At 37.6% G+C, this 13,565-nt stretch overlaps 1 protein-coding gene across 2 annotated transcripts; it reads right to left on the reverse strand.

Moving 5' to 3' along the window:
• Positions 1-893: 893 nt before the first annotated feature.
• On the reverse strand, positions 894-12,548 carry fdft1 (farnesyl-diphosphate farnesyltransferase 1). Of its 2 annotated transcripts, XM_083535127.1 has the most exons (8): positions 12,330-12,548; positions 9,699-9,796; positions 7,981-8,164; positions 7,725-7,853; positions 5,892-6,083; positions 4,843-5,019; positions 3,750-3,902; positions 894-2,687 (listed from the first exon to the last, which is right to left on the reverse strand). In XM_083535127.1, the coding sequence occupies exons 1-8, from the start codon at positions 12,426-12,428 to the stop codon at positions 2,469-2,471; spliced, it is 1,251 nt and encodes a 416-aa protein (XP_083391253.1). In that variant the 5' UTR covers positions 12,429-12,548; the 3' UTR covers positions 894-2,468. The 2 variants fall into 2 exon arrangements, with proteins under 2 accessions (XP_083391253.1, XP_083391252.1); XM_083535126.1 differs by lacking the exon at positions 12,330-12,548 and having other exon boundaries at positions 9,699-10,619.
• Between the last annotated feature and the right edge of the window lie 1,017 nt (positions 12,549-13,565).

Genomic DNA, 13,565 nt, shown 5'->3' on the forward strand with positions numbered 1-13,565 from the left:
GATGGCTTGATAAGGCATTGAGACATATTATGAACTTAAGTGAAGTAGCTGAGGTTGAGAAACTTCTGAATAACATATTAAAAAACGTATTTGTTGTTATAAATTGTGATTGCAGCTGTTTTTCCCAGTTTCTGAAAATAGTGGTAGGATTTGCAAAGTTAACATGTGCATGGTGGTTAACATCCCAGACAGCAGACAGTTTCAAGCTATATATGGTTAGTCCTGTAACCATCTGTTATAGTAACAACACCTGTCCTGTTGTATATTGGTGGTGTGAGTAATGTTTCATGTTGCGCCATATATATGGTCTTTGAAAATCGTGTGAAAACGTCCTCTGTCGAAATGAATTAAATATTGGATTCTACCTCGCTGTTTGGAAATTGGAAAACTGGCATTGATGTAGTAATTCCAGAGTAAAGAATGGCTTTAATTAATTTTGGTTAAAAAAAAAAAAGAAAAAAAAAAACACCACAGAAATACTATGCACACAAACCCTACAATGAACCCAATAAATACAAGATGTACCTTTAAACAAACCAGAGACAATTCACAAACAAATGCTGGCTAGCATTTAGCATTGCTAGCATTGGGAGAAAATGCCCCAAACTTATTAGCTTATAAGATGAATGAAAATGACCAAATATTCTTAAAGGCAACTAGTTATAATTTCTGATGTTCCCTCAAAAAAGGTTGCTAACTTTAAGAAAATATCCCCAACTAGATAGCATGAAAATATGACAAAGGACAAACCTGAGCAGTTCCTAACCGACACTGCTTTATTTATTCAGTAGTGTATTGCCACAGTAAAGTAATAAAGTACACAATCTGTAAACTTTATTCTGAAAAAATTAAAGTGAACTGCATCAGAATCACAAGACAAAAGACCACAAATGTGCATTTCATCAGAATATTCAGGTTTTAATGTTTAATCACAAAAAAATTGCAAATCACAATCCAGTACATACATTTTTATATAACTGCATAAGCTTTGAGTTTCTTCCAGGTTCTAACACTTTTAAGTGACTACATGTTAGATTACTACAAAAATAAATACAATAATGTCAAACTAGCTTTTGCGCCCTTTAATTTTTTTTTCTGATTTAGGCAAAAAAAGTCCCATATTACAAAAAGATTGTATATCATTTTTACATTTGTTTATGTACAAAGCTAGGTTTACAACAAAGCATTAATGAGGACATAATTTTCATGCCAAATGCTGCAACCCTCCATTCATCACAGATATATAATATCTCATATTTGGTTCCTACAAAATATATAAACCAACCATGACCCATTTAATATATGCTGCAAAAGTGCAATATACCCAACCACGTGGGGGAAAAAAGATTTGGCAAGAACACAATTTTTGCACTCAATAAATTTTATGATCAGTGACATTCACACTTGACAAACTGAAACTTATCTTAAATTAACAGGATCTCATTAATTTATCTGCAAATAATATTTATCTTCAAACAAACGTGAGATGATTTGCCAACAAACGCTGGTTAGCTTCAGGAAAATATGCCCAAACTAAACTATCTAGTCATATAAGAACTGCTTGCTATCTAGCTGGTGTTATTCGGAAATCCTCAGACTAGGGTTGTAAAAGTAAAAAAAAATATTCCTCAACAAATATTTCCGAACAAAAAACCATTAACAAAATCCAGAAACAAAAAAACTCAATATCCCTGAACAAATCTAGCTTAGATCAGTGAAAATACAAACAATGCTAGCTAGCCTTTAGAAGAAAATATTTATACAACTGTAACTAGCTAGTATGAGTAAAAACACACACACACACACACACACACACACACACACACACACACACACACACACACACACACACACACACACACACACACACAGCTAGTTAAAATTAAAAGAATATTCCAACCAGCTAACATTATTCAAAATCCTCAAACAAGAACTTGTAGCCAACATGAGGAAAACCCCCAAAACAGCTAGTTTACAGAAAATACTTTCCAAACAAATCTCTCTTGGTAAAAATATACACCAAAAAACAAAAAATTTCCTCACGGACATGATTTGGTAACATTAGTGAAAAGCTAGCCAACTTTTTAAGAAGAAAAAAAACCCAAAAACGACTAGCTAGCTAATGTTGGGAAATGTATTGCGGTATTAGCTCTTGAATTAAATCTATTATTGCTCTTTGTATTGGTTGGAGATGCACAGTGATCTATCGAGCTACAACCGATATAACTGTTCATTAAAACGACACGATTTCTTTGTAGAAATATATTTTACTTGCATATAGACATAATTCTAAAGATTAATTATAGAAACAAGCTGCAGATATAAAAGAGGACAAGCAAATAAGAGGGAACATGAGAATGGTGATATTTCAGTAGGGACATATATAAAGCCATTTTTTTTTATTCATTACTAACAGTCTTTAATGTGCTTGTTGGCTTGCTCGGGGGTTGATGGAAAGATATCCAGACTCAGCGGCCCTGCATGTCCGCACTGTTCGGAGACTGAGTGGCGTTTAGATACTGCCAGCTGAAAAAAGCCAAAATTGTAGCGGCAGAAAGATAAAGATGTGAGAAATTGTGGGAGCGGGACGGCAACGTCGCCTTGGAAAGTGTCTTTTCCTGGATCACATCGAGGATGCACAGTGTGTTATCCCGCGACGGATCAGACAGCGACACTTTCTGCAGGATCTAAAGGGGAGAAGAGGAGGAGGACTACACTCAATTAGGATTACTAAGGACAAGAGTATCACAGGAAATGCTGAGGAATTAACTTGTTTACTTGTGTCCATTAGATTCAGAAATTTGTAACAAAAAATTTGAAAAATACTTGAGAATAAGCATCAGGAGTGTGAAAAGTCCAAATTATACTGTATATTTAAAAGAAATTATAAATAAAAATGTATTTAAAACTAAAAACTAGCCAGTGCCTTAGATTTGCTCGTTACAGATCTTAATCTGCATCCACATTTATTTAAAGCTGCTTTGCAACATTGTAATAAGTGATATACTAGATTAGAGGTTGACCGATTCATCGATTCATTGCCGATTAAATTGGACCTGACAGTTGATTGCTGGAAATATTGACTACCGGCAATCAGCCATACCGATAGTTTTTCCGGGTTGCGTTATACAGTACGAGAGCGGCCTCTTGAGGCGAATCAATGATGCCACGTGATGTTTTTTTTAATTATTATTTTTTTTTTTTACTTCATTTTGGATGTAACTGTTTTTATTTATTTGGTGTGTTACTTCTTGTTGTAGTTTGAATGCATGTCTTATGTATAATATATATATATATATTTTTTTTCATTTAGCACATTTTCATGATTCAGTAGTTTTCCTTTTTGTAATAAAGATCTGTACTATTTTACATAAAGTTTTTTTTAAATCCATTATCTATTTAAAAAAACTGATCGGTTGATTAATCGGTTATCGGCAGGTTCGATTCAACCTATCGATCGATAAAATCCACTAATTGTCGACCTATATATAATATATACTGTATATAACTAAACTGAATTTTCTTAAACAAATCTGAAAAGAAGCTTTTGGACAACAAAAATACAATTGATTTAAACCAGTGATCTCTGATGAGATGAGATTTATCTATTTGGGGATTCAGATGGTTCAGTGCAAGATGCCCATATTATTTTATTTAATTATATAGGAACCAACCACTTCTACATTACACTTGTTGGTAATCTATTGTAGCACGCTTATAAATACATGTATCCTGTATAAAGGTCTCACCTCCTGGCTGTACTGGGCTATCATGCTCTGTACAGCGTGCATACTGGTGGCGTCCATCATCAGAGTGACAGCCTGCCCCTTCCTGATCTTCACCACCCCCTGAAACACCAGTGGGTTGTTGTAGCAGGCGGAGAGAGTCGCTATTGCCATCACCTGGTCACAGAGGCACATTGCATTCTTTCTTATTAATGGGAGTTTAATTGCAATGATATGCAATAGATCTAATCTCATGCCCAGGTCATATTTTCATTTATGTTTCATATAACACAAAATGCTTTTGATATTCCAGACTGTTTGAAAAAAGAGACAGAGAAAAGAAATGTGTATAATGCTGAAATAATAGCACTTACATTCCAACCCAACTGCCAGCTCTTCCCTGTTAAACAGCAGCTATCAATGTACAGTAAGCTATCTGCCCTCTTCCACATACATGAGCTCATAGACATGGCTAACAGCTGCCTAATGTCCCAGAGAGGGTCATATTCCTCACAAAAACCGAGCTAAGTTTGATTCTTTGGCTCCTGATAAAAAGTTATTCGCTCAAGGATTTCTTTTGACCAACTAAGAATCCTCTAGGGAAGAAAAAGAAAAAAAAAATACATATATAAATAAATAAAAAATAAATAAATAAAATTTCATTTCATTTCCTAAAGATATGATCTACATAACTGTTCTACTTTTCTCAGCATACTTTAACAAATATCTTCATTCCTTCCATCCATTAATATGTGGAATTGTAAGGATTTTCTCCTTGTAAGAGAAATTCTTGAAACTGTACATGAAACACTAAACAATCCATATCACTAGTTGTAAAAATGTAAGGGGCGGCGATTTCGCATGTGCGCAAAACAAAATTTTTACAACGTGCTACAAATCGTATTTCCAGTACGGGGTGAGTAGCCACAGTGACACTGCCCTAAGTTTATTTATTTTATAACCCTGCCCTTGTTGTGTATGTTTTATTAATAATAAAAAAAAATTGAAAAAACAATGACACTGCGCTCAAAATACATGGCGGAATTTTTAGTTACAAATACAATAAAACGAAAGATGTTTCAGATCTGGAATGCGTCGATATTAATCGCAGGCCCACCTGGGGGATGGCACAGAAGTTGAAGACACTTTGGTTGCGGAGACGGGAAAGGTAAGCGATGACATCAGGGACGTGGCGCAAAGCATCAGTCACCAACAGGTTAAGGCAGGCTAGAGCTGAACTCAGGTGCTGTGGTTGAGCAAAGTCTTCCAGATGAGAGGCAAACTGACTCCAAGCCTGTTGCATATACACACAAACAGACATACACACACACACACTGTAATTACTACAAAAAAAACAAAACCAAACAAAAAAAAAAAAATCGATAATTGGAAACTCTTGATTTCATTAGAACTATTAAAAACAACCTGTTGTTGTAAGTACGACCTGACATTCATATTATTTTTGTTGCTCTTTTAATTTGAGAGATAAATCCATTTCTGTTGCCATAACATAACTTTCATGTGGGCTGCAGTAACTCCAGTTTCAGGAGAAAGACACCGTTTAACAGTCTTTCAAAACAGTATTAGGACCTTGAACAACAAAAATCTAAATCAATAATGATAATTTTTATTGTAACCACCTTTTGCTACCCTTTGCTACAATAATTAATGTCTGCAGGCAAAAGTGAAGCATGGTGGTGGTTGCTAGCAGGTATGAGGCAACATTTAAAGCAAATGGAGTTGGAGATTTGGTCAAAATTAATGGTGTCCTCAATACAAGGAGGCGTCTGATTGGCTGCAAATTTGTTCTGCAGCAGGACAATAACCCCATACATACAGCCAATGAAGAACTAACTTCAACATGGAGTAGAAAAAGCCCCCACAGAGTCCTGATTTCAACATTAGCCAGTCTGTTTGGGACTAAATGAAAAGACAGATGGATTTGTTGCAGCCTTCATCCACAGAAGATCTGCGGTTAGTTCTCCAGAATTTTTGGAACAACCTACCTGCTGAGTTCCCTCATATGCTGTGTGTAAGTGTACCCAGATGCTTTGAGGCTCTTTTGAGGGCGAAGTATTGATTTGGATTCTGTTCATTCCGACATACAAGAACATTGTACATAATTTTAATTTAATGCTATATAATCTAACTTATGACCAGACTTACCTCCTCAGGCCAGAAGGATCTGCCTTCCTGCTGGTCTTCTAGGTAGTCTCGAATAATGTTAGTCTTCTGTAAAAAAAGGCCCATAGAGTTGGCCAACTCAGTATCCCGACCCACCTCAGGGTCCTCCAGCAACGATGCGGAGAAAAGCCGAGACAGACCCACGCCTACCAGACCAGCCACGTAGTGACAGTACTGCAGAGAAAGCAACATGATGTCCATCAGAAATGTTACTTAACCTCATATGAACCATCCAGGCATTCTTATAGTACACTTGTTTTCCCCCCATACTGCATTCAATTCAATAAATCTTTGTTTGTATAGCACTTTTAACAATGGACATTGTCTCAATGCAGCTTTACTCAAATAAATCTATTTACACGTCATATTTTACTCTACTTTAGTGTCATGGAACTTCTTGAACTTGCATCTCTTTTAGACCTACAAAGGTCAAACCCTCTCGTCTTCACTCATCCAGCCAAGGTAAATTTTGTTCTAATTTCATTTTGCACGTACATTTTCGATTGTTTTTCGGCGCGTCGCACAGGCAATTCGGCCGATTTAATTTGATTTGACGACATGCGAAATGCAAATCTTGTCCGCATTGTGGCCTTTCTGCAGTTATTTATTTGGTTTATGATCCTATACCTATATCTTTGTGTGATGTTCTGTACATTGTGGCTTTAAAACGTTACGAAGTATCATTTTACGACTGCCTGGTACAGTGAGCTTCAGGTTCCATCGACAACTGTTCATAAGAACAAGGTCAAGCTGAAGACATTGGGGACAACAAAGCTACAAACGGACTCTCCACTGACTGGGGTGACTGCCAACTCATTCGAATGTTACATAACAACCGTAGGATGGCACCAAGTGACCTACAAAAAGAATGGCAAAGGCAGCTGGGATGAAGTGCATGGTGATGATGGTGCAAAGAGGGTCTTAGGGGCTGAAGTGGTGCTAGAAAAACACCCTTAATCAATGAGAAACTAAGAAAACCCAGCCTGAGGGTGGCAAAACCATAAGGATTGGGCTATAGAGGTCCAACACCTCATTGTCTAATAGTTAGATGGAGATGCCTACCAGCAAAAGTGTCTCACACAATTTGGTGAAAGGACTGGTCATGATCTGGGGGGGCTTCAGTAAAGCTGTAACCGGGTGTAGTTGTCTTTGTGAAGGTAAGAAATCCAAATAATCCGAGCTCCTTGAATTTTTACCACAGGGGTGACATTTACATTTATGGCATTTGGCAGACGCTTCCTTATCCAGAGCTACTTACAAATAAGCAGTTGTGGTGCAAGGGTCCAGCAGTGACAGCTTGGAGGTGATTCAAAATTGAGACCTTCCGAGCCATACACCTTAAAAGAGCAACCACCTTCCTACAAGATCACCCAACAGCAATGTGTAAGACGTGTGGAGAGAATGTGAAGACGCCTGGAAATCAGGGTTATTCCCCCAAATATGAATATAAACTTGTTTTATTTGCATTATTTTAAATCGGAAAACACTCCACCTTTTACTTATTTTATACCGCTTTTAATTTTCTGCAAATAAACGCTCTAAATAGCAATGTTTATTGGAATTGGTAAAAAATGTCAGCAGAACGATACAAAAACGCTCATTTTTACTCAAATACCTTTAAATAGCAAAACCAAAGAAACTGATTATTCTGCAGTGGTCTCTTCATTTTTAACTCCGAAAACAATTTTTTTTTATTATTTTTTAACTTTGTACTCTAAATGTCTTGGCTTGAGGTCAATTTTGGCCAAATTCGTCCTTCATTCATTTAGCTACAATTTCTCACACAAACGCACTGTCCTCAGACCGAAAGTTCACCTTATCCCATTCCTGCATTGAGTCGACTTTCTTTTCAAGGAACTCTGCCATCCCGACCCCCATTCGGTGGCATATGTCCGAAATGACATCCCGGTATTCCTGAGCCAGGTTTCGGAACTCAACTGAAATCTGCAAAAAGTGGGACAACAATATAATTAAACACAAGGCGGAATAAAATTTTATGTTGAACGATTGTTTGGACACTCTGCTAGCAAACCATTGGGAATCAAAAATGGCGTGTCCACGTGTGTATTACCGAAGGAAAATCTTCTAGAACTTGTCTGTCCTTCTCCTTGCTCTCTGTGAAACACCAGTCTGGTTGGTGGAGGAACGTGTGGAAATGATGCAGGAGAGGGACTTTTTTCTCCAGAGGAATGGTCATATCATCCTCAACGGTGTCCAGGGCTCGAAGAACAAGGTAGAATATACACACTGCATGGCTAACAGAGACAGAATGAAAAATATTCTCATTAGAACACTATACAAAGATGTTTAAATGCACTGCTGGGGTTTAATAATAACCCCAAACTGCCAAAACAATGAACAATTACTAATAAATCTCTCAAAAATAGGCATATTATAAATCGCTGGCATTTACATCATGGAAATAGTTGAAGTTTTATCATCCACAACATTTATTTGAATCATATTGAACGTTTGTGGAACCAGGAGTCATTTAAAAAAAAAAAAAAAAAAAAAAAAAAACACTTATGAAGAAGTGAAGCTGGGGCTGATATCTTTCAAACCCAGACTATAGATTAAGACTGCAAACATTATGCGACAGCGATAAAAACCCTCGCTAGAGTCGATCTTCATTTGGCCTGCTAGCTTTATCATCAACAGCGATCTAGAAGGTGCACGTGAAATGCATTAGGACGTAACGGAAGCAAAACAATTTGTCAAACACTGATATCTGTTTCAATCATCATCAAACCTTCTTCTCAACTACTTCAAAACAATCGTGTAAATAAGGTCACGTGCATCGTGGCGAGTTCAAGTCTGGAGTTCAAGTCTGGAGCCAATCAAAACAAGGTAAAAACAGAGCGTGCGCTCGATCCTGATTGGTTGCTCGCTGCGTGTTTGACCGGTTATGCATTTATATAAAGTTTTTATATATTTTTTTTAAATAAAAAGTTATACAGCTACTGAAGCCCATTGTTTACTTTAGTTGTGTGAAATTTGCATATGATTAAATATCGACTGAGATTAGTGGCACTAAGAAAATTTTTTTTTCTTTCTGCAAAACCATTCGACTACTCAATACACACACACACACACGTGGACGAAATGCTGTTTTGCACGATCTTTGCTGCTAAAACTAGAGTGTAAATGACCAGTATGTATTATTATATGGATAAATCCATTTGCAATATCACAAATTTATCATATTGACACAGAGCCCCTGGAGAACAGAGTGTTAAGGGCCTTGCTCAAGGGCCCCCTAAACATTTTCAATACAGTTCTGATATAGGAGGTACCTGGACCCCTAAACTACGTCTATTATATCCACTCACAGATCAGTACTTTTGCGGAAATGTTTAGAAAGATTTATATTTAATCATGGAAATTTTTGTTATTGTTTTTTTTTTTATAAGACAATACAAAAAAAGAAACAGGAAGTACAGAAAACTTTTATCTCTAGTGTGTAATATATTTATAATGCAATATAAATCATGCATTTTTTGAAATTAAAAAGCAAAGAAAGTCATTATAGTCGTTTCAATAACCACATTTTTAGAAACTTTCATGCATGCAATCATGAGGTAAACAAACAAAAAACAAACAAAAAAACAAAAACATGGCGTCCACAAACCTTGTGCAATATTCTGGAGAATAAAATATTTCTTTAATTTGTGTAAGAAAAACGTGAATCCTAATCAAAAATGCGTGTAAAGAAAGTTGTGGAAACTTGTTTACTTGTTGGAGGACACGCCTCTTAAGAAAGCATGGAGAAGTCAGAGCGGTGGTTCTTACCGCAGCTCTCCGTCGAGGGCCTGGATCACAGCGGCGAAGCTCCTGCTGGTCTGGTTCAGGTAGATGTAGCACGCTCTCCGGCTGTCGCTCATCGACTCCTGGACAGAAGAGCAAAACGAGTGCGTTGTTGTGGGTCGGTGAGGGCCGACGGCGGCGGGGTGGAGGTGCAGCGGGCGCCCGAGGAGCGCGCTGCCGCCTCGCCGCCGCCGCCCCGCGCCTCCTCTGGCGCAGGCCGCGGGCGCTGAGCGCGGGGAGGATATCGGGGCCGGGTGGCGCACCGACAGAGTGCGCTTAAACGCGGAGCAGAACGGCGCCGTGCTCTTGCAGCAAACCCCCGCCATCTGCGCGTCAGCGTGTCGCGGAACTCATAACCGCCACGAAAAAGACTGAACCTGGACACGCGTCTAACGGACGTGTCAATGGAAGGAACGGCTTCAGCTCTTCCACCCTCCCGCCCACTTTTCTCCCCACTCACAAACCAGTCAATCTGTAAAGTCATGAGCACCAGGAAACAAACACCTGATCTCAGACAGTCCTCAAAAACAATCATCCAGTCCTTACAAAAATGTTTGATCTTACAGTCCTTTCTCACATTGTGCATTGAAACTGGTATTAGTAGAAAAATCGCATGCAGTGACCAAATGCCTTTTTACGTAGAGGTCGACCGATTCATCAGTTTCTCGATTATTCGGTATTGATAGCTAATTGCTGGAACTATTGGCTATCGGCAAAAATCCATACCGATAGTTTTTCCAGGTTGCGTTATACAGTGCGAGAGCGGCCTCTAGTGGCGAAATGGGATTTGCAATTTGGACGATCTTGATATTTTTCAGACAGATGAATGCATTATAATAAACAGCTGTCCTAACAAACTTTCAACAAATACTGTAGTGTTTCAGAAGGGAATACATTTATTCCATGTGTATGCAAATGAACACACCCGCACACACACACACACACACACACACACACACACACACACACACACACACACACACACACACACACACACACACACACACACCAAGTTTAAAGTGTTTCTTATAAAAATATGTTCATGCTCATATGTGTTCATTTGTTTCATGCCATAATAGATCCAATTGGTGGCGGATGTTGATCATGATGTTAATATTATAACGACATTTTTCCCAGCTGTAGTTAGTATGTGTAGGCAGATATGTTGGTGGGATAACAGACTAGTTTTGGAATTGTTCAGTAAAGTACAACAATTCTATAAAACTAGTTTAAAAACCATGTTGTATAATGTAAAGCATGCACATTCATGCTTTTTTTTGCCAACATTTAAACTTTAACCTTTCACTCTATCACATGTATGCAACCGATAGAAAGAATGCCTGATCAGGACAAATAAAAACGTATAGAACAACGCTACTATTTTGAATCACAGTGTAAATAAACGTGTAAAAGTAGACAACATCTATGACTTTTGTGTCAAAAGTGTCATAGATGTCAAAAAATATATATCCACTTTCAAATAAAAAGTACAAAGGTTGAAAATTGTGGTAAAAATGCAACATATAAAGTGAAAAAAAAAAAAGTATGTCCAATTTTTATTTAGATTTAATGGTGAAAAATTGAACCATAAAGGTAGAATAGTGCACTGTGTTTTCATCATATGGTGCAGATCATCACTAGAGATAAGAGTTCATTATTGCCAGCGTCTAAAAATATACCAGTTTTATACGCTATAAATCCAGAATCGAATGGAAATCCTCCCAGAAGAGTGGAGGCCGTTGGAGATGGATGTTTAATCCTCAGGTGTCCATATATTTTTGGCAATACAACGCACCCTCACTCAATAGGTCTGTGAAAGCATCAAACCTCATCTCTGCTGGATATGCAAGCAAGAAAAAATGATGCAGCTACAGAACATTGTCATAAGTTTGTGGACACCTGCCCGTCATCTTACGTATATGTATCGTATGCTGTAGATGCACAATTATCTAAGAACTAAGAAGCTCAAATCTGGTCCTGCTTCTGTAAATGAAGGTCGGAGTGGAGGAGGAGCACGGGTTCTTCTGCATACAGGCCTGACCTCAACCTCACTGACCTCAACCACATTGAACACCTGACTCGGTGAACACCAGACCTCCTTGTCTCACCTCTCTATGATTTTTTATAAAAAATAAAAGGAGCTCTTCTGGAACAGGATGTTCAGCATGGACGTAAAGGTGTGACAGATACACAAACCTTTTGGATGGCAAAAAAGTGCACACATATATGAGTGAATTATTTCTTTACAAACAGAAATGTTTTATAAGAGCTCAAACATGCACACACACGCGCACACACACAGTAATCCCACCAATCTGATTACAAGAAACGACATGTTTTTCGGACAGATTAAACCTCTCAGATGGAAAGACTCTGTAGCCATAATGATTGGTGCACATCCTTCTATTCCTATTTACTAAATAAATATTTCTGATTATTGCATTTATTTAATTCACAATACAACATGCTCTTTACAACATGCATACAACAGGTTTGATGGCAAATCTATAGGAAATAATAATAATAATAATAATAATAATAATAATAATAATAATAATAATAATAATAATAATAATAATAATAATAATGATGATGATGATGATGATGATTACTCACATAATCCATTTTGGGCATCACAGTCCTACAGCCTCCCATTTTGAATTTGAACAGGTTGTATATTTCTTCTGGGTGTCCTAATGATTTCAGGATGTCCATTATGGAAAATGCATTAGTTTCTAGTTGGACATGAGAAGTGTGTTGCAAATTTCACGGAAGGTCCTTTTAGTTTAATTCTGGTTGGATACACAGCACCTCCTACTCGTGTGTGCGACAGGACAATCATTTGGAAGAACCTGAAACGTCAGATCAACTGAGGACTCTGATTGGATTCGTGTCATGGGCTCAGATCCGAGCCAGCCAATAGGAGTTCAGCGTGGCTGGTGTGATGCTCCGCCCCCTAAGCGTGCACTGGCTGTATTGTCAGAGAAGCTGTGATTGGTTTAGAGCTCAAGCGCTCATGTTCATTCTTGAAAAAATACTACCAGAATAGCGTAGTATATGTTTATTTTATTTAACAAAACACATCTCAGACTTTATCTCTTGATCAATTTTTATTATTTAAGATTCCACATGTTTATTATACAGTGGTGTGAAAAAGTGTTCCTTATGTCTTGTTTTTTTTGCATGTTTGTCACACTTTAATGTTTCAGATCATCAAATTTATTTAAATATTAGTAAAAGTTAGGATAAGTGAACACAACATGCAGTTTTTAAATGTTTTTTTTTTTTTTATTATTATTATTATTATTGAGGGAAAACAAAATCCTACATGGCCCTGTGTGAAAAAGTGTTAAAACTGTGGTTTATCACACCTGAGTTTAATTTATCAATAAATCTCTTAAATAGGACCTGCCTGACAAAGTGAAGTCGACCAAAAGATCCTCAAAGCTAGACATCATGCCGAGCTCCAAAGAAATTCAGAAACAAATGAGAGAATGTAATTGAGATCCATCAGTCTGGAAAAGGTTATAAAGACATTTCTAAATCTTTGCGAGTCCAGCGAACCACAGTGAGAGCCATTATTCACAAATAGCAAAAACTATGGAACAGTGGAGAACCTTCCCAGGAGTGACCAGCTGACCAAAATTACCCCAAAAACACAGCAACGACTCATTCAAGAGGTCACAAAAGACCCCACAACAACATCCAAAGAACTGCAGCCTCATTTGCCTCAGTTAAGGTCAGTGTTCATGACTCCAGCAAAGAAAGAGACGGTGTGTCCCATTACGTCTGGCGTAAAAATCTGAAAAATTAAAGTGTGACATACATGCAAAAAAATAAGATATCAGGAAG

Source organism: Silurus aristotelis, assembly GCF_946808225.1.
Source record: "Silurus aristotelis genome assembly, chromosome: 29".
Taxonomy (NCBI): Eukaryota; Metazoa; Chordata; class Actinopteri; order Siluriformes; family Siluridae; genus Silurus; species Silurus aristotelis.